The sequence below is a fragment of the Camellia sinensis genome, chromosome 5, assembly GCF_055761805.1.
Source record: "Camellia sinensis isolate YWXY chromosome 5, ASM5576180v1, whole genome shotgun sequence".
Taxonomy (NCBI): domain Eukaryota; kingdom Viridiplantae; phylum Streptophyta; class Magnoliopsida; order Ericales; family Theaceae; genus Camellia; species Camellia sinensis.
The window spans coordinates 175,802,646-175,824,095 of NC_138965.1; the positions used below are offsets into that span (position 1 = coordinate 175,802,646).

General features: G+C 35.9%; 2 protein-coding genes across 3 annotated transcripts; both read right to left on the bottom strand.

Moving 5' to 3' along the window:
• Window positions 1-2,477: 2,477 nt before the first annotated feature.
• On the bottom strand, window positions 2,478-8,436 carry LOC114268047 (uncharacterized). The gene is made up of 3 exons (XM_028209150.2): window positions 8,135-8,436; window positions 6,640-6,839; window positions 2,478-3,052 (listed from the first exon to the last, which is right to left on the bottom strand). Exons 2-3 carry the CDS (start codon window positions 6,819-6,821, stop codon window positions 2,866-2,868), a joined length of 369 nt encoding a protein of 122 aa, XP_028064951.1. The 5' UTR covers window positions 6,822-6,839; window positions 8,135-8,436; the 3' UTR covers window positions 2,478-2,865.
• Window positions 8,437-10,287: 1,851 nt separating this feature from the next.
• LOC114268038 (putative protein arginine N-methyltransferase 1.2) lies at window positions 10,288-21,200 on the bottom strand. Of its 2 annotated transcripts, XM_028209145.2 has the most exons (9): window positions 20,865-21,197; window positions 20,116-20,126; window positions 19,373-19,528; window positions 13,544-13,607; window positions 13,301-13,443; window positions 11,805-11,892; window positions 11,460-11,575; window positions 11,201-11,351; window positions 10,288-10,704 (listed from the first exon to the last, which is right to left on the bottom strand). In XM_028209145.2, exons 1-9 carry the CDS (start codon window positions 21,106-21,108, stop codon window positions 10,499-10,501), a joined length of 1,179 nt encoding a protein of 392 aa, XP_028064946.2. In that variant the 5' UTR covers window positions 21,109-21,197; the 3' UTR covers window positions 10,288-10,498. The 2 variants fall into 2 exon arrangements, with proteins under 2 accessions (XP_028064946.2, XP_028064938.2); XM_028209137.2 differs by having other exon boundaries at window positions 11,201-11,575; window positions 20,865-21,200.
• Between the last annotated feature and the right edge of the window lie 250 nt (window positions 21,201-21,450).

Consider the following 21,450-nt stretch of genomic DNA (forward strand, 5'->3'; position numbering starts at 1 on the left):
TCTAACCAATTTTTGCTGAGGGACATTTAAAATTTCTTCCATGTGTCTTGTGTTTGTTGGTTGGTGGGTATTCATTCGATCCAAAAAGGATGTTGCCTATCTTTCTATTGTATTCATTAACTGTTGTCCTATAACATCTACTAGGCCACCCCATGGATTTATTGGCTGAGTAGATGGAACAGTGGATGGTCCAATTCCTTGGCCTCGTCCAATATTATGAACATGTGGTACTTGTTCTGAAGTGCTGGTCTATTCGACCATAGGTTCTGATAAACTGGGTATTTCCACAGGATGTGTTATCACATTATCCTCTGGATTGGGCACTTCTACCTCTTTTTCCACGCCTTCTTCCAAGTGTTCATTTTCTCCTTGTCTCCTACGTCTAGCCATTTCAATTAGTCCCACTGGGCGTGCCAAAAATATATGTTGGCTTTTTGGCTTTCGAAGGTTATTATTGTAATTATGAGCGTGCCAGCAATGATCAATCAGTCCTTACAGAAATTCAATTGCCAACCAATTATCAGACGATTGTGTTTTAGTTCTTTCAGTCTCAATGAATAAAACTTTTACTGGTGGCTTTGTTAGGAGAATTAAACGAACAATAGGTAAATAAAGAACAATTGAAGCATTTCATTAAGCAAAATGAAAGACTTACAAAGATCTGAATCAACCTCGTAGAGGTTGACAGCAACAATCTACTTGAAATCTACTCCTATGAATGAAATGCAGTTGAGAAATGTAAAGAATAGAAAATGTAAAAACTGAAAATGTATAACTGGAAAGGAAATAAAGTAGAATAAGACTTGTTTTTTGAATCTGAGTCTGGGCTTTTTTCTGGAGCCTTCTCTGCTATTTATACTTCTCAAGGATGACCATCGAACTGCATTTCCAACCGTCGAACTGCTCCTCCATGATCGCTGATCATGTTGCCTTGTAATTAGCTCCAGTATGCCATCACTTGCAGTTAGGCTTCCCTCCTAATTTTGAATTTGAATGTGAGTAACCGTTGAAGCCACATCACTTTGCATCTCTTTGCTGATCCAATACTACTCAGATCTCGTAATAACCAATACTAACTGTCACGTGTACGATTATGATCGAAGACTTGAATAGTTTTCCTGTATTATCCTTATTCTGCCACGCGTCGAATTGCAATTGGCTTATACAAAATATGTAGCCAACAGAGACTAATTATATTGTCATTAAAAGGTCATCATGAAAAAGAAAATGACCTTTTAACAACAATGTTTTAAAAACGTCACTAATACAAAACAATTTTGTGCCTAAAAGATTTGCTTTCTGAGACAGAAGATTTTGGTCTAAAAAGAAAGTAACTAATAAATAATTTTTCTAGTTGACCTAACTATTTGATCTGGTTCTTTTTTCAGTTTGATTAATGGTTTGATTTTTAGACATTTATTATGTCATCAAGTTGTTAAATATCCCACCACAATTTTTGATATCAATAATGATAGAGAGCTGTAATTTTTAAGCTCTAATGATGTGGTAACGGTTAAACAAAAAAAAAAACTCACACACATCACATCACATATATGCCCCCACACCCATTTGGGTTAATGTGTAGTGGAGTTCTGAATCCACTGAGAATTCAATGCATTTCTAATTGGACAGGACTAAGATTTTTTATATGAAAAATGTTATGAATTCCAAACAAATTTTTGAAATTTTTACCAAACCTCTCACGTGTGAGACCCACACAAATCACATGTTTGTAGATCCCATGCTCATGTAAGAAGTTTGATTAAAAATTTAGTAATTTATTTAGAACTCGCTTTAAATTTGCCTATATAATTGTAGAGATGTTGGAGATACAGTAAACTACTGGAAGTACTAGGTGTGAGTTGTGAAGCGAGTTTGTTTCAAGGCTCAGTTAATCTTGATGGAGGAAACGAAAATCATTTCAAACGAGGATATTGGTGTCCAGTATTTTTTTTTTTTTTTTGATCTCATGTTCGTATTTTCTCATGCGACGACGTAACAGATTTCTATTAAACCACATAAACTTCTTGTATAATTTCTTTCTTTAATGTGCGTGAAGTGTGCTTCTGTTCCTGTTAGAGATATATGCTTATAAAACTCCGATGTTTGTATTTCTTTCTTTGGTGACTGACGTTGATCACTTTTGCATATATCTTAAACATCATGACAGCCAACTGTTAGCACAAATTTTCCACATAAAATAATAATAATAATAATAATAATAATAATAATAATAATAATAATAATAATAATAATTCCTTTAGCTCTGGTGAGCATGATTTTGTAGTTCTTCTAACCATCCTTCAATGTCGTAGCCTTAGCTTGTCAACGATTCTTGCAAAGATACAGCTAGGGCTACCTGGCTATATTCATTTCTAACCAACTTGCTGCAACTAACAGCATTGCCTTGGAAGCTTTCCTGCCTCAAATATATTGTGAAAAAGATAGAAGAATGCAAGACAACTATAGAACGCAGATGAACGTGAAAATTGTTTGGATTCATTGAAAAGGTCCGGTATGTGTACCAACTACACTACCTCTCATTGAAAGTCAATTTATTGATGAAGCATAGAGCTTAAGTGCGAAGAAGAGTAACACCAATTAGAAACTTGAAGCAAGAACCGTAACCATCACAAGTAGCAGCAGCTTCAAGAAAAATAACGTAACTTCAAAGTTCACCCGTTACCAAAATATGAGAGGATTATTGAGGGGCCCCGACCTTACCCGCTGCTTCCTCAATTTTCAAAAACTTTTCAGATAAACAAAATCTTGCATGTAGAGTGCCAGCGAATTAAATCTCCCTTATGCTGACAGAAAGCTTACAAATATCAATCTCACCAAAACACTTTTGCCAAGTGGTTGTTCTCATGGATAGTAACCGGTGAATGTAAATCCCCTTCCCACAATCTCACCAGCACAAAACCATGCAAAGCACTCCAGCCCAAACAGAGCGGCAATGCCAGCATCCTCAACCTTCAGCTCCTGCCTGTTCTTCCACATATGCTTGACATAATCAAGTTCCCTCCAGAATGATTCATAACGACCGGGAATACTGCAGGGAGTAATCAAGTCAGATAAATAACAAGGAAAAACCACATGTATATATATATATACACAAATATATATCTATGGTGTGTGTACGAATAGTATCAGTGGGTAAGATGACAGAAATTTTTGTACAAGACATTCTGCTCACTAGTGCTGCAAACACAGCCTCAAAGAATTGAATAAAAATGATATATCATATACTTTATCAAGCCTACCCAACAATCAATTTTCATGAAATGCAGCCAAAAATATTTCTCGTCTTCTCGTATTTCTATTTCTATTTCAATTTCTTTTATTTTGAAAGCTTCCTTTGTTTTTCAATTTATTCTTCCTTTTAGATTTTGTATTGTATAATTCGTATACAGAACTATTTTATCACATGCCAGCTTCTAACTAGGTCATCATATCGAACTCACAAATCTTTGCCCAACATTATTTTGGTAAACCAGAATACAGCTACCCATTCCCTTTCTGCATAAAAAAACATTTCACATGTCTTAAAGAAAATTCTCAACCTGAAGCAGAGCATCCCGCCCTCAAGCAGAGCCATTCATTCACATACATTAAAAAGGCCAATCCCTAGAACTACTACCCTATAATGGAGGCTGCTAGAGGTGTAGACTAGGTGCAGCCATGCAGCCCTTAATTTTGACATCATTCACACAAAGTGGTTGCCCTTAGTCTCGTGGACTCAATGATTCCAACAGAAACATTACGAGTTGCATTTTAACAATTTCATCAAGATGTTCATGCTCATCATTTCACTCAAACCTGTTTGTTCTCTGTTCTCTTCTTTTCCTCTCTTTTGTAGGTAAAATGTTGGGTTCCCCACTCATGCATTTGTTATATTTCTCATCAAAATTCAAAATAGGTTCTTACTATGGTTCTTTTTCCTATCCTCGTAAATTTAAGCAAGTCCCCAACTTGGTCACGTTCTTTGCTTACAAGAGAGAAGCTTCTTGATCGCATAAAAGAAATAATAGGTAAAAGTTATTTCTTAATATATGTAGAAGACTACGAGTTAAATGCCAATAAAGTAAACTCCAATGGCTTAGCACTCATCAAGATCATGCTTGCCCAATCATAACCATCCACTCTAAAGACTATAAGAACTGATTGCTTTAGACTCTCAGCCAAAGGAACAATCAAAAGTTTGTGGTGCAATTATCTATTCACCAAGGCCCAGCAAAACATCTTCACTGATTAATGACCAAAATGTACTAGGTGATAACATGAGAACACCCCCATAACAATAATAAGTGAAGCTTAAGCCAAACATCTCCACTGATTGATGCCAAAAGTGTACTGAGTGATAATCTGAGGGGAAAATTATTAGACAGTCCAGGAGTACCATGTGGTGTTGCCTACGTGGTACTCCCAGCCAATGGGAAACCGCAACCCACATTAAGTGGGTCAACCCTTGTCTCCTAACTACCTAACAAAGGTGAGTCAGCCCACCCATAAGTTCTTCCACTGTGCCATTGGTTTGGACCAGCACACAGGCAATGCCACATGGTGCTCTAGGACCACCCACTAATTACTCAATCTGAGGAGACCCCCATAACAATAACAAGTGAAGCTTAAAATGATCTGCAGATTGACATATCAGCTTAAATGGGCAGTCCTATAATAAAATAAGACATCGAGTTTTGAGTAGATCACGTAAAAGATTCTAGGATCAACCCAAGGTATTGATTCATACTAATTCACATACAATATGAAGATTGACAAATCAACTTCTTCTATAGCTCATGCCAACCTTAGCAAAATCCACATATCCTGGAAGAGGCAGGTGATGGTAATCTATATTATCCTAGGATTTAAGCTAGGGTATTGATTCATAGTAAGGGCTAGTTTGGCATGTACTAAATAAGTCAAAAAGTCAAAAAGTCACTATCTTATTTAAGTCACATCATCTTATTTAAATCACATCACCTCTCTAACACATCATATCAAACCCAACCCAAACCCAACCCAAATCCACCAATAAGTCAAAAGGTGTACTTTTTTAGGACATCCCAAACCAACCCTAATTCATATACAATATGAAGAAGCCCAGTCCAACACAATATTTGCACTTCTTTGTGGGCTTAAATACAGCCAGACCTCCTAACTAATCCATTAATCAAATTGCTATTTCCAAAATTCATAAGTGCAAGGGACTTGAACCTCTAGAATTTGATTTTGAAAAGAACAACTTAATATCAACAACAACTATTATGTGTTTTAAGATAACATAACTATGAACCCAGTGGGTTGGCTTGATGGTTAGTCACTTAGCCCTGGATGCCTATTAAAACATCAAGTCTAAGGTTCAACTCCCATTGAGTGCTATCAATTCCTTTGGGGCCACGCCTGTGGGCATAGCCCGAGATTTGCCCAACCTGCGTGGAAGGGGCGCTTTACATCGGTCTCGGGATTAGTAGGGGTTTACCAGATACTCAATTATCAGAAAAGATAACATGACTATTTTTACCATCAAGAACTTGAACATCTGGAATTTGATTTTTGAAAAATGCAACTTAATATCAACAACTATGTATAGCAAAATAACATGACTATCCAGTAAGCTATACGGCAATGGCACCAAACATAATTGTTACAGATGAATGAAGAGTCATTTTAAGTCCAAGAGACAAGTCAATGAAAGGTTATATTATATGCTATAGTGCCAAACATATCAGCAGCAATCATGTGAAAAAACATGAACTTCTAATAACTACCAAGAGTCCAAGACAAATAAGTTGTTCTATGTTGTACCTCAAATCAACTCAATAATTTGTCAACAGGCTCAAACACACGCTTGAGGTTTTTGCTCTTTCCATATTTAAATGGTAACATTGTGGAATGATCTACTTAATGGTCATTGGTTCAATGTTAAAACATGGCCTACTAACCTTGAGGTTGTAGGTTCAAACCTATGATCAGCCACTTTGTGCAAATTATGCCAAAAATTAGGTCTGTACCAAATACATCCCCTCCCGAACCCTTATCAAAATGGAGAATAAAGTGGGTGTAATTTAGTTTTTTACCAACAAATTACCAAAATGGAGGCAATCAATAAAACAAAATTTCAAGGTTTCATGAATTAACAAACTTATTCTAGCCATATTGCCAATTCCCTCGTGACACTGCTTTCACCTTTAAATCCTTTGACAACCAAGTGAATCCTTTCAAAACTAGATAAACAATGCTTGTAAAATAACAAAAGTTTACATATCCATGGGCATATATATATATGACAAAACCAAACTAGAAATAGAAGTATTGTGATTGAGTGCTCCACAAAAGAATTATATGTAGAAATTATATTATTATCAAGAAGCTAGGGATTAAATTGTTATGGTTAAAAGCAAAGGCATACCAATAGACATAACCCAAACCTATTTGATAAGTCAGGTACCTAAACATAGCATATCAAAAGAATTAAGCATTCAAATACAAAGACATCATAACTTGTCTTACAAATTACTTTTTTTTATAAAAATAATAAAAACAAAAATTACAAAACAGGCGTAACAAATCTGATTGAACTAGCTGAGTAGACCATAAACTCAATTGCCAAGTTGATAAAGGTATAGGGAGAATAACCTAGCAAGTCGAGTGTAGAACAATTGCTTGGACAACACGTTGCATTTCTCCAATGTGGGTGGCTCCTGAATGTACTGCTTGTTCTGCTCCAACAACTGCTTGTAGTATGAAGTTCCATGCTTCGACACAAGTTGTGAAACTTGACATGCCTTGGATTGCAATTGTTGCAATTTTGACGCCATCAGTGCCCCAATTTACAACTACACATGGAAATTAACACATCAAATAATTAATGCAAATAGTTCCAATAACGGGGAAAATGAGTTCAGAACTTCAGATCTTCTGAATCCAGGCCTACATAAAGAATCTAATATGAACAAAATAACAGTGACGCCCATTCCAGGAATCCTTTACTTTGTGTATAGAATTTATGAATTTTATATAAACTAATTATACTTGCCCCTAAGATTTATAAAGTTTAGACAGACAAATTTATGAAGTTTATATGGAATTCATTAAGTATATATAAACCAATTAGGGTAAATTACACTTACCTCCCCTGAGATTTGAGAAAAATACAGTTAACCCTATAAGTATGCCATTATTATACTGACCTCCCTTTTAGTAAGATTAAAGCAATCAAAACTAATGCAAAATGATGAGCAGTCACAAAATTAAACATAGTTAAAAATACATTTTAGTAGAAAAAAGATGACAACATCATCTTTTTATCCATACAACACACCAATTGCCAATGAAAAAGGACTTAAGTGTTAAGTGAATTAAAATCTCAGGTGAGTTAGGGTAATTATGTGAATCCTAACTATATTTTTTTTAAAACCTCAGGAAAGGTAAGTGTAATTTATCCTAATCATTATTTAATTGTTGAAACTTGTCATAGCCTGACCACTTGACTTGGAATTTCCAATATCTTACTTTTGGCCACACTAATAATAAACCCCCCCCCCCCCCACCCCCCCCACAAAACGCCCACGCCCACGCATTTCATCGAACCCAATCAAGGGTTACCTCACACACTAGATTAGATATCAATTTGAAACTAATTTCCTTGATTTTAGAGAGAGAGAGAGACTGAATATTCTCCTTGAAATGAAGAAAAGTAGTTATAAAATATAAATTAAAAATGAAAGCTAAACTAAACATGATACAAATAGCACTACATTTTCATCAATTGAGTGTTATAGAATTTCATACAGATACAGGCTTAAATTAATTGTAAAGGTCCTCCAGCTATTTTGGCTAAGACTCTAATATGCGTGTTCCAGACTATCAAAACCAATCATTATAAACAGAAAAATTACAAGTATCAACAAACCAAACCCTAACTACTACTACTACTACCACTACTAGAGCAAATCCACAAAAAGTAAACACAAACCAAGGTCTCAATTCAGAGAGAGAGAGTGAGAGAGAACATAGATCGGTTAGACCGGAACACGAGATCTGAGAAAAATTGATTGGGAAACCCTAATCGACATATACAAGTGTGCCAAAATAGAGCAAATCAGATTGAGTTTCAGAATCCCAATTTTACCTTTGTACGCTTTGCCAAAGAAAGTTGTTAGCTTGACCAATCAAGGAAGAAGAAGACGATGAGAGCGTCTCTTTGTCTTCGCTTCTCTCTTCTCTTGCCGCCTTCCTTTCCTTTTGTTTGTCACTGCCAGCTCTGATCCGAGATTGAGAAGATCGAGAGAGAGTTGTCTGGTTTTTTTCAGTGGTTTTACCATTGTATCTTACTAGCGGTTGCCATGCGTATGCAATTTAAATAAATAAAAATAAAATAAAATATTTATCATATATTATGTGCTAATTAAGTAGTAAAAATTTTATTTATTTGACATAAATCTAAGGTTTAAATCTCCTCTTCTCATTTATTTAATTTTTTTTATTTCAAATAAAAAAATAGATACCTGACAGCATAAGAAACAAAGATTTCAAGACACTATAAGAGGTGTTCACTTTATAATAGTATAGATAAATAGATTCCACTCCCACATTTCTTGTTTCCTTATTATTTATTTTTTATTTTAGTAAATTACAGTGAATTCCTTAAATAGGATTTATTAACACTTTCAAAACTTTAATTCTTTTGAATATTTTTTTATTATTATACGTAATATATTTTTTTTTAAAGATTATGTTAGAAATTTATAAAAAAAAATTAAAAAATTATAGTATAATTTTTTATTTATAATATTATATAAAACAAAGACTTGAGTTTATGCTCACTCAAAATGTTACAAATTGTGCCATTTTGGAAACATGATAAAAAGCCACGTTTTTAGACAAAATGTCCAAAAACGTGGCTGCCAAAAATGCCAGAAAAGTCATTTGGCAAGTGCCAAAAACGTAGTCGTAAAATTACAAATTAGGGCCTATGAAAAAAAAATAAAAAAATAAATCTCTTATGTTGGGTAAGGATATTTTGATCATTTTAATTTGATTTGACACCATAAATAAATATTAAACTAAAAAGCAAAAGTCAGCTTTTTACCAACTTTCCAAATCACTTCCAAAAAAACCAAAAAGCTTGGTAAAAAGCTAAAAGCCAACTTTTTACCAACTTCCCAAAACAACGCTTTTTGAAAAAATCATTTTGTAAAAGGGCAATTAGAATTGTAGAATTCCAGCATTCTCATATATGTAATTAATGATGAGATAAACGAATCAAATAACTTAAGTTCGATTCGCGTTTAACTCGTTAAAATTTCATTTGAATTCAATTCGTTAAGTAAACAAATCAATCTCAAATACTTATTAAAACTCGTTAAAATTTTCAAATTAAGTTTGATCAATCAATTGAACGTTTAACTCTATTTGATAAGTTTAAAATTATATAAAAATATCAAATTACTAAACCTCGGCTAGAAAATTTAACAAACTAAAATTAAGAAATTTAAATTAATTTTGAAAACTAGATGCGGCACGTTCATTGGGTTGGTTTGAGATGTCCTAAAAAAGTGCACTTTTTGACTTATTGGTGGGTTTGGGTTGGGTTTGATGTGATGTGTTAGAGAGGTGATGTGATTTAAATAAGATGATGTGACTTAAATAAGTGACTTTTTGAATTTTTGACTTATTTAGTACATGCTAAACTAACAATTCTATGTGTTTTTTTTTTGTTTTTTTTTTTTTTTGGCTTGGTTCTATGAGCCTTCTTAAAAATCAAAATTTTGTCATTAAAATTTCAAACAAGAAGCTGTGGATTTTATATGATAGAATATAATACATATGATTTCACTCCACAGAACTGAATTTTGGACTTTTTAATTATGATTGTTTTTCATGTCTTTAAAATATTTCATCAAATTGGAGCTAAAAGTTCAAAAGTCACCAAGTACAAACTTAAGAAAAACATATTAAATTTCTCTCCATAAAAATTTAGGTCAATATTTAACCCTACATAAAATCATTATGCCAACCCTGTGATAATTTTTTTTGAACATCATGCAAAGTCAAATGTAATTTACACTATAATATTCAGTTTACTTTGAAAAAAAATATCATACCCAACTATCCTGCAAGTTGGGAATGTCCAGATCCTGGTAGTAGACCGCAAAGAAAGAAAGAAAAAAGAAAAAGCCCTAATTTCAAAAGCCAACTAAACTATGGAAGATAGCGAGAAAAAAAATGTCGAGTTCCATGGACCTGAAAAACAGAGGTGAAGAAAATAAATAGACAGCATGCTTAACGGAAAATTCTGAATTGAATTTTTAAATATTTTCTAGCCTCACTTTCAGCATTTCAATAAAAATAGTTTAACGTAAAAGCAATGTTACATTTTAAAGAACAACCTGCATTCTATAAAACCAAAAAATAAATCAGAAGATATGTGCTTCTTTCAAAATGGCAGGCTACTTGAATAGATTTTCTGATTTCAGAGATACCATTAACCACATTAGCGCATCCTATAATGTTGAGTTCTTGAGACCAAGCAACGCCGGCCATTCAATGAATATTTGATCATTATATCAACATCCCGAGGATTCTTCTTGTTTTGTGCCACAGTCATGTTGCCAACTAAAGCCTCCCCTTCACATATCGTAAGCACATCTTCCAGGTATAAGACCGTTTGCTTCCAATGTGTAGTCCGTGATCTTGGCCCTGCATATATATTTATAAGAAATAATCTCAGAAACATAAATATATATATATATATGTCTGCATGCACAAGACATAGGACCGATTGAGAAGCCAACACACTTAGTGTAATTATTGATTTAGCAGCAAATTTAACAACAGTTTTCCTATTCTAACTTTATGATTCTCTTGATATAAAGATATCTAGATGAGTTGACTCAACCACCAGTTCAACTATGATGAATCCACCTACTGATGAGCAGTTTTAGGGTTCTATTTATTTTATTAGCACTGCACTGGACCATATTCTTTATAAGAAACAATTCAGGAATTCTAAACAAGTGAACACAAATTGGATTTAAGGCATCTGCTCCAAGGTTTTTAAATGGACAACCCTTTCAAACTCAAAACAATCAAAATCAGCATGTAATAAAATTATCAAAACACACCTTCATAGCAGACACTGACAATAAAGTAATTTAGAGAAAAATAATAATAATAAAATAACAAAGAAATGAACCTGTTGAGAAGCCTGTCAGTTTGTGACACTTAGTAAAAGAGACATCAAAATATGCCACAAGAGCATGGATGTAATCATCACGTTCTGCCACGAGCTTAAAAGGAGCTGTGAAGGAAGCATCCCCTGCGGCCATCTTAGAGATGTCCATAGTCTGTATTAAAGTAAAGCACAGCAACAGATTCGTCAGACCAAGCAGACCAAAAGACAAATAATTAAAATTACTATTGAAATTAATCCTACAGGGATACATTTTTCTTACCTTCAGTAACTGACAGTTTGTAACGATCTGCTTCTGATCAACTGTGTCAACAAGAGGTTCCATGATAGATTGCTTCTTGATACAGCTCATATTGAAGCCATACACATTGTTCCAAACTGTAATGCCATAAAATGCCAAAAACAAAATTGTAAAAAATCTATAAAGAAGTTCATAGAAACAACACTGTACACAACCACTTGATAAGAAGAGCATATCTGAAGTCCCATTTACAGCAACATCCTATGCCAATCAAGGAGATCACATACACCCATGCATGATTATGAAATATACAAAGGAAAATAATATACATTAGTTACAGGATATGCAGGAAGTCAATAAGCTCACATTCAATCTTGTCTTCTTTGTAGTCAGCATCCTCAATGGCTGTCAGATAGAGAGAAGCTTTGTCTGGAAGAACAACTCCATTGTTAACCTGAAAACAAGCAAGGAGTGAAAGTTGAGAGAATATCTAAATGAATTAAAATACGGCACTATAACAACAACAAATACTTTTTCTTTTTGCAGGTTGAATGTTCATAAAAAAATTACATGCAAAAAACAAATTGCAACGTAACCCAAAACTACATCATGGAAGTGTGCAAATGATCAAAGCAACACCCTTTGCAAATTCATTAAAAAAAAAGTGGTACCCAGTACAAAGGCTCCCGTTTACAACAAGATCTAAAATATTTAGTATGTAGGCAGCCTATTCCCTACCTTTTTGTGAAGAGGCTGATTCCATCTGGAACCCACGCCACAATGCTGGGAGTGAATAACACTAGCCATTGCACCAAGTCACAACCTCTAATCTATGCAAATTGATCTAATCCCTAAATCAAAAGCCACAAAAAAATTGTGGTTTAGAGTCATCTGATTTTTCTGCTTTCATACACTAGGGTAATGGAACGTACATAGCATAGAACATCAAAAATGGATCTTAAACAGGACAACCGATATTTTTTAGGTTCTAGATTTGGATGACAAGGAAAATATAAAAAATAGAAGAAGAACGCAGAAAAGAAAGAGATAGAAGTTTAGAGGCATAACCAAACGAAATCAAAGAGGAAGAGAAAAAATGCCATGCTCAACAATGGTTCATCCAAAAACCACACTCCAATCAAACCAATTCCATTGTTTCACAGTCGGTCATTAACCAAGACAAAACTGACATTGAACTCTACTACTATCGACCAAAACAATAGAGGACCGGCGTAAATCTCATTTCACATCCAAGATCCCTTGTAAAAATGCTAGAAAACCCTAAAGAAGAACAAAAAAAGTAAAAAAAAAAATTCCCACTTGATGTAGAATTAATTTAAGACTTAACTTCAACAGGACAAAATTCCTAAACAAACGAATCAAATTGTAACTTAAAAAAATTACAACCCAACTCAAGATAGACCTCTTAGAATATAATGACTTTAACCAGAAAACCCAATTTAAGCAAACAGAAACTTTTCTGAGCGTATAAATCCAATAAAAATTAAATTAATCAATTTGCTTCCACCACCATAAAGTTTCTAAACAAAAGCACTGAAAATCTCAGAAAAGGCGTCTGATCCAGTCAAAGAGTTGAATTTTCAGAATATAAAGACTAACAAATTATAATAAGTTCAAGCTGATGAGACCAATTAGACTCCAATAACATCTTCCATGATTTAAAAAAAAAAACACACAAAACACAAAACAAAACCAAAAAACAAAAAAAAAACAAACAAACTCCACCACCAAACATTGCACTAATACGTCCAGATTAGCAATAGCATCAAAGTGGTTATTCTTGAATTCTGAAGGACATCATAAACACTGTATCAGAAAGAAAAAAGGGCAGTGTAACTTACAAGCCACTTATCACGAGCATAGAGGACTGTATTTAACATATTCTCAAACAATAAAAAATATCCCATCCACTCTGAAATAATGATATCCACTTGAGCAACTGGAAGCTCAATTTCCTCAACTTTTCCCTTCAAAACTGTGATAACTGTAGTAATTAAAAAGAGAAAACAGAAAAAGGCCAAATCAGTTAAGTAGAAGTAAAAACTGAAAGAAATTATGAAATTCGTTGTTCCTAGTGACATCACCATCTGAAAAGCCGTTTACTTTAACAATCTCTTGTGCCATGTCAGCCATTTGGGAGCACTCAACCTGAATTGGAAAGGTTTCTATGATCAACATCTATGATAAATCACCAAACTCTATTTCTAAATTTTGTAGATCAAACAATAATAAATTAATGAACAGCTTAAAGAGAAAATTTACATGCATATTCAAATCATAACACCGATGTTGAAAATGAGGAAAATTTATATAATTGAAAATTGAAATTTAGAATATCAATGATGTAACAGAAGGGCTAATCACCAATAAAAAAAGTGATGAAAAACAAGCTACAAAATATAGATCATAATCCTATCAAAAGCATCAATGAACTCCGAAAGTAACACTTTATGAAGCACCGACACTTCAATGGGTGTCGTGTCCATGTCAAACACCCATGGGAGACCGACACTTGAGGGACACATGTGTCCACGTGTCGGACACACCACGTAAAGGATCAATTTTTTAATCATTATCTTTTCTTAGGACACTTCGAGAACACTTCACAAACCCGCGTGTCTTGTTTGTGTTTGGACATGCCTCAAGACACTTCAGTGAGTTTAAGTTTAGAAAAATGCTTTTGAGTCAAAGTAAAATATATGAAAACAAAGAATACGGAAAGTGAAAAAGATAAAAATACAACCACATATATTTTGGTGACTCATATTAGGGGTGTGGATGGATCCGCTTAACCCGACCCACCCGCTCGACCCGACCGGACCGAGGCAGATAGGGACCATTTCGAAAAGGCTTACGGTCGGGCTATGATTTGCAAAATATGAGATGGTCGGTTCTTGGTTCGGAAAACGGTTTTGCACTTATTAGACCTGTTAAATTTCAATGTATAAAGAGAAATAGAGAATTGTATTATTGATTAATATATGTTGTTGTGTATATTACAAATGGTGGGTGGCTCATTATATAGGAGAGGGTGAGTGTAGTAGGTGAGGAATAGGTGAGGAGTAGGTGGTGGTAGGTGATGGTAAATTGGTGGTAGGTGATGGTAAATTTTAACAGCCCCCCGCAAACTCAAGGAGGATAGAAACTAACCAACTTGAGTTTGGAGAGAGTAACAAAACAAGAAAATACATAAAAATAAAAGAGGATAAGAGACACTGTATGGTCGTGTCAGACCATTGGTGAAGACACTGGATGGTGGTGTCATAACGTTGTAGAGGACACTGTATAGGGGTGTCATAACCATGTAGAGGACACTGTATGGTGGTGTCATAACGGTGTAGAGGACACTGGATGGCGGTGTCAGACCGATGTAGAAGACAAGTTATGGGGTCATGTCGGACCGTTGTAGCAGACACTGTGTGGTCGTGTCAGACCGATGTAGAAGACAGTTTATAGGGTCATGTCGGACCGATGTAGAAGACAGTTTACGGGGTCATGTCGGACCGTTGTAACAGACACTGTTGTGACAGTTGTTGTGACAGTTTACGGAGTCTTGCTGGACCCTTGTAGAAACTAACCGGAATCAATGTCGGGACAGTTTACAGAGTCTTGTCGGACCCATAAAGGAGCTAACCGGAATCAATGTCGGGACAGTTTACAGAGTCTTGTCGAACCCCTAAAAAGTCGCACCCTCAAAAGGTGTGCCCAATCTTTCAAAAGGCGTGCCCTCAAAAGGCGTGCCCAATTCATCAAAAGGCGTGCCATCAAAAGGCGTGCCATCAAAAGGTGTGTCCAGGTTGGCGTCGAGCGCCGAGCGGCGCATGATGCGCGTGGCTGCCTTGGCTATTTAACCAAGGTTGATGCTGAGGCTGAGGCAGACAAAAAACTTCTGAAAATCCTCTGAAAAAAAACTCTTCCTTTGCTGAGAGAGAAACTCTGTAATACTCTGTAACCAACCCGTCTCTGAAACACTCAGCAACATGGCCTCTTCTTCCCGTCCAGCTACCCAGAACCTGGCCTCCTCTTCCCGTGGTCTGCTCACGCTCTTTCCAGAACTGAACGAGTCCACAAGAGAAATAACTGATGCGGTGGCCAGTGAACCTCAACCAAACACCTCTGGTTTTGCTCCGTTGAACTTTCGATGCGGTCAGTGGAGCAAAAAATGGCGGTGCAAACTGATATTGAGGCCAATCAGTATACTCTGAAGTCATGTGTGGAAACCATGACTGCGGTCACAAACTTGTCGCACCGGCTGCAGAGCAGGACAAATGAGGTGCAACAGTTAAACTCCCAGCTGGCTCTGCTCCAACGCATGTATAAGGATGCGCGAGCAGAGATAAGTGTGCTAAAGACAGAAAACAAGGAGCTGAAGCGGAAGGCCACCGTGATGTTCCGATTTGGAGGTCCACCATATGCTGTAGTGGAGGAGCAGGGAGGAGGAAACTTGCTTGGTGGTCTAGGAAGCACGGAGGCAACACCGTCAAGGGCCGTCCAGGACGGAGGCAAAAAGAAGAGACCGGCGGCAGAGTAGCGGAAGTGAGGTCGGTGGGTGGCCGTCTGCAGAAAAGAAAACAAAATTGTTGTGGGGGGTTAGATTTGCAATTTTTTGTTGTTCTTTTTTTTTTTTTTTTCTTTTTTTTTTTTTTGTGGCGAACTGGGATCAGGGTGGATCCTTAATATAAATAGAACAAAGTTGTTGTGCAAATCTGTATTTTTTTTTTTTTTTTTTTGTGTGTTTGGAAAATAATAATAATAAAAATAAAGAAAATGAAGTGTGGGAAGCCAGTGGAAGGAATAAAACGAGTTTGGTTTTGGGTGCAAAGAATAATAAGAAGAATAAAAATAAGAATAATAAAAAAATGTATGAATGGGGGAATAAAGTAAGGCAAATGAGGGAAATGATTAAAGTGGTTTTGGGAGAGAAAAAGGGAGTGGGGTGATTAAAAAAGTAAAAAAAAAATTTGCATCAGAAAGTGCATGTGTGTCTGTCAATCCCGTGGGTGTGTGTGTGAGTGTGGGTTGTGAGTGCCGTGGATTAGGTGATATAATAATAATAAATAAAAAAATAAAAGGTTAGACCATCAATGAGAGAAACAGGGAGAGAAGGTAGAGAGAGAAACATTGATCATCAATGGGTGCGGTGAAAAACAATTTTGACATGGAGGAGGGAACGCCCGAGATCGGCATGGAGTATAGAACTGTCTCTGGAGTTGTTGGACCTCTGCTGGTGCGTTGACCATGACATTCTCGAGGTGTTCGAGCCGCTGGGCCACGTGTCGGAGCTCCAATGACTGGACCCTGTACCCGGCTTCGGCAAGCAGTCCGGCAATCTGATCCGGTGCGTCGCCGGCGGATGATGATGATGAGTTGTCGAGGTCGTCTTGGACCTCCTGCAACTTTTCGATCGAGAGGACAAGGTCAGTGTCAATGTGATCGGAATGTTCGTCCTGAGTTCTATCGGCGACCTTCGATTTCTTTCCGCGGTCAGCTACCATTTTGGGTGGCCAAAACCCTAGCCCGGAAGGAGTCTCTCTCTCTCTCGGGGAATGGAGACCTACTGGATGGGAGCAGTGGCCCAATCCTCTCAAATATTTCAACAATGAAGCTGATGAGGAAGATTCTGATGGAGATGAGGATGATGATGAGGAAAAAGGTGATGATGATGAGTTGCTTCCACTGCTGCTCATGGATGCATCGTAGGGACCCATGATTGATTTATTCTGTGACGTCTGATCAGAGACGGAGCTTCGTTTCTTGCTGGGTTCCTGCGATCATTCCTGATTTTAGAGAGAATTGTATGTGTCTATGTGTGCTGTCTGTGTTTTGTGCACTCAGCAGGTTGAAGAAAGGAAATTTCAAGGTATGTGTAGAAAATTTTGGCAGACTAGGTTGAGGTCCGGCGAGCAGCTAAGGTGAGGTTACCGCCCGCCGGAGAAGCGAAAATATTAGGTTTTAAACCTGCTCTGATACCATGTTAAATTTCAATGTATAAAGAGAAATAGAGAATTGTATTATTGATTGATATATGTTGTTGTGTATATTACAAATGGTGGGTGGCTCATTATATAGGAGAGGGTGAGTGTAGTAGGTGAGGAATAGGTGAGGAGTAGGTGGTGGTAGGTGATGGTAAATTTGTGGTAGGTGATGGTAAATTTTAACAAGACCCATTGAAACCGACCCAACCCACTACTCTCGGATTATTTCAGATATTATAATTCTGTTTGACTTTATTTATTTTCTTTGAGAGACTCCACAGTCCACTCATGTTACCAATTACATTGATATTTTCAATTATTCAATCAGTTTCATCTAGGAGATTGACAGATGGTCTCACAGTTCCACTCACTCTCTTTTTTTGTCTCTCTCTCTACTGTCCCACTCAATCTCTCTCTCTCTCCCTCTCCATCTTCCCCCACTCATTCTCTCTCTTACCTATTATCTCTACATCTTTCCCATTTTCTCTCTCTCATCTCTGCATAAAGAAACGTCTTTCTCTTCTCATTCTCTCCTCTCATCTTCTCAGAGATCAAATAACAAACCCTTTATCTCCTTTGTTCGATCTTCCTCTTCAATTGTAGTGGACAATAGAGGAGTTGTTATGGAAGTACACTGGCGTCGATCCATGATGACGATGATGATGAGCGGCTATAGTGATGAGCAATAGTGATAGCAATGAACGGAGACGATGGCGTTGAGCGGCAGTGGTGGTGATGAGTTGTTTTGTTCATGTTTTCTCTATTTTTTCCCTTCACTCTATGTTCTCCCACAAATTTGTGATTTGATTTTGTTAAACTCAACATGTATTGTATGATTATGAGTTTGAGATTTGTTTTTTAAACTTCTAATCTTTTTTCCCCATTTTTCTTGTTACTCGTCGAAATCGACCAAACCAACCGAGAAACTAAATAGTTTTGGTTGGTCGATTTCGAAGAAGAGGTCGGTCGGAAATGGATGAATGAATTTGAAAACTAATTGTGTCGGTTCGGTGGATGGTTTGGGAGTGAACCCGAGCCGAACCGACCCGTGCACACCCCTAACTCGTATATCTCGTGTCTTAAATTTATATTCACATACATAGCAAATAAAACTATATAAATATTTTTCCGTATCCCCAACCAAGTCTGAATCATAAATTTTTTAAAATCACCATGCCCAGTGTCAGTGTCCTTATCCGTGTATATACTTCCGAGGTGACTTCCAATAATTGAAGCCAAATAAATATGTATACAACAAATTTCAATACAGCTTCAAGTGGGGTGGTGAATAGATACACGTAAGAAATTGACCAAATCAACATAATTAAAAAAACAAATTTCAAACATTTATGTAGCAATAAGAAACTAATCAACTGTAGTAATTCCCAAACTTTTACAAGTAGTAGAATGAAACTACCAAATATAGCTTGTTATCATTTCAGAAAATGAATTCAGGAAGTAAAACAAAACAATTAAAGCTATATTAGAAGTCATATGGTGTACACTGTACACAACCATGAGCTCTTTCTATGACAAAATGCTCCATATTGATTTATTTCCTACTTCTCCATCTGTTGTCTTAATAAATGAAGACAACAAAGTAGATGACAAATAGAACACAAATCAAAACATCTTGAATTATGTTTCTGTTTTGCCAAGACAAATAGAATACAAACATCTCAGAAAGCCATTTGAATCTACCAGATAATAATGAATGGCATAAAATTTTGCAGCTATGCCACAACCAGCCCAACACCCACAACCAGACTAATGCAAAGGCAAAATTACAGATCAACTAGCCTTAAATGACTTTCTGAGAACCAATAAGAGTAAATATCTTAACTGGTCATGAAATTTCTTCATAAAAACAAAACTAAAAAGAAATTGAAAAGGAGAGAAGAGTAAAATTGTATACAAAAGAAAGAAATAAAGGCATACCGCATAAACATGTTTTGCCCCTGCTTTTGCACAAAAGAGTGACAAAATTCCAGTCCCAGCACCCACATCAAGGACTATTTTGTCCTTGAACAAAAAATTATTTTTATAAATAACATTTTGGTATGTCTTAGTTCTCACTGCATCCTTCAACATTTCCTGCAATGCTAAAAAATCAGTAAGAGTCAAACATTGAATCTTGAACAAAACAATATAAATTATAAGTAGAAGCTAAATATATGCCAAACCTAGATTCATAGTCACGAGAAAAAATAATTACCACTAATAAAGTGATCAAAGGTGACAAAAAGATATTCAAAAACACAAAAGTAAAGGAGGGGGAGCAAGCAAGCGATAGATGGTGTGAGCTTTACAATTCTAGCAATGATTGCAGTTGTATCAATCCTAGCCACCAAAATATGCAGTTATGCCAGTGTGAAGTCCACAAACAGTACCCACATTATTCCTGGAAACCCCATTCGAGATATAATTCAGACAAATATAACTACCACTTTTAAGGCATCATCATCAGTACATAAAATCATTATGAAAAAAGACATAAAAAATATCTAACAGAACTAAATCACAATCATAATAAGAAAAAAATACATAGAACTACCATAAAAAATAATAAACAAATATCACAGTACAATAACTCCTCAACACTGGATGAACTGAAATATTGACATGAGCAGTTACAACAACCAAACATTGAACAGCTTTTCATCCAAACACAGCAAACTTACTTCATGAATACCTGCAAACACAGAACCACACAAAAGGGAAAATTTCAGTTTTGCAAAAAACAAGAGTAAATAAGCACGAAAAAAATAAAAAATAAAATTTGTTCCTGAAGAATAATTGTTTACTCTTCGATAAATAATCCAAAACTCTAACCAACTAGGGCTAGCCTAGTTGGCCCGAACCCCTAACACCTCACCAGGAGTAGTCAAGTCAAGGGTTTGACTCCCCCTTCCTAGATTACGGCATCCCATATGCCATATAATAATGATCTAAATATTGATACTCTCATGGTTTGAGGGGAAAATGCGGTCATGTTTGGTTTGAGTTTCTAGTAGTTTGACGAAAATAAAAATCAAAAAGATATTTTTTTAAATTATTTCTATTTCTACCCTCTCAAAAGATAAAACTATATAAAAATGACATTTTTTTTTTTTTTTACCAAATTAATTTTTAGGTTTTTAAAAATTACAGATTGTGAAAACCAAAACCAAACCAAACCAAACCAAACATAATTTAGGGAACTCTATTTCATATAGACAAAGTTATGAAAAACAAAAAATAAAATAAAAACTTCTCAACTTTGCATAGCCTATTGAATAAAGATAGGGGTAGATAGATACACTAGTTCATTACTAGAATTACATACCCAGAAAATGAAGTGTCTTGCTCTAACTTTCAACAATCATCAAATTCAAATTTTTAAAGGGAATCAATTTGAGAACAATAAGCAGTGAAGAAAAGGAAATTATACCAAAGTGAGAGTAGGAATCGAAGTAATAGTCGGCGCTGGTCTTGTCGGCGCCAATGACGGACTCGTCTGGATCGCACATCAACGCGTCGTCCTCGAGATTGGAAGTCTCGGTGATTGCTTCGTCGAGAGTCTCGTCTTGGTCTACTTCGTCGTCTTCGTACTCGAACCTGGTCTTCCTCGGCCTCTGTATATCGATGTTTCCTTTGTTGATCATTTCATCGCCATTGCTGTCTTGGATATCCATTGCTGGGCGCTGTACAATGCAGAGACGAGAGTAGGGTTTTAGGAATGATGGAGTCTCTGGAATTAGGGTTTTTGTAGAGCCCCTCCTTGCCCTTTATGTTCTCTGCTGCTTTTTTATTTGTAGGCTAAATTACACTCTCACCCCTAAAGTACATGTTTCTTGCTTTAATTCCCTATGGAAAAACAACTCTTATCACTTTAGTCCATGAATTGTATACCACCAACCAACTACTATTAGGGCTAAGGGACAATTTTGGTATTTTAAGGTGTCCCATGTAACCTTAAATATAAATCCAAATCCTAACTCTAACCTAATCCAAACCAAAATATTCTTAACTCATCT

What these genes read in the sequence shown, in the direction of transcription:
- LOC114268047 (XM_028209150.2), bottom strand. Translation starts at nt 6,821, where the DNA reads ATGGCGTCAAAATTGCAACAATTGCAATCCAAGGCATGTCAAGTTTCA. An exon ending in TTCTACACTCGACTTGCTAG is followed by an intron (nt 3,053 to 6,639) that starts GTTATTCTCCCT and finishes TACTCCCTGCAG; the next exon opens with TATTCCCGGTCGTTATGAAT.
- LOC114268038 (XM_028209137.2), bottom strand. Translation starts at nt 21,108, where the DNA reads ATGGATATCCAAGACAGCAATGGCGATGAAATGATCAACAAAGGAAAC. An exon ending in ATGCTCGTGATAAGTGGCTT is followed by an intron (nt 11,893 to 13,300) that starts GTAAGTTACACT and finishes GCTTGTTTTCAG; the next exon opens with GTTAACAATGGAGTTGTTCT. An exon ending in CAAAGAAGACAAGATTGAAT is followed by an intron (nt 11,576 to 11,804) that starts GTGAGCTTATTG and finishes ATGGCATTACAG; the next exon opens with TTTGGAACAATGTGTATGGC.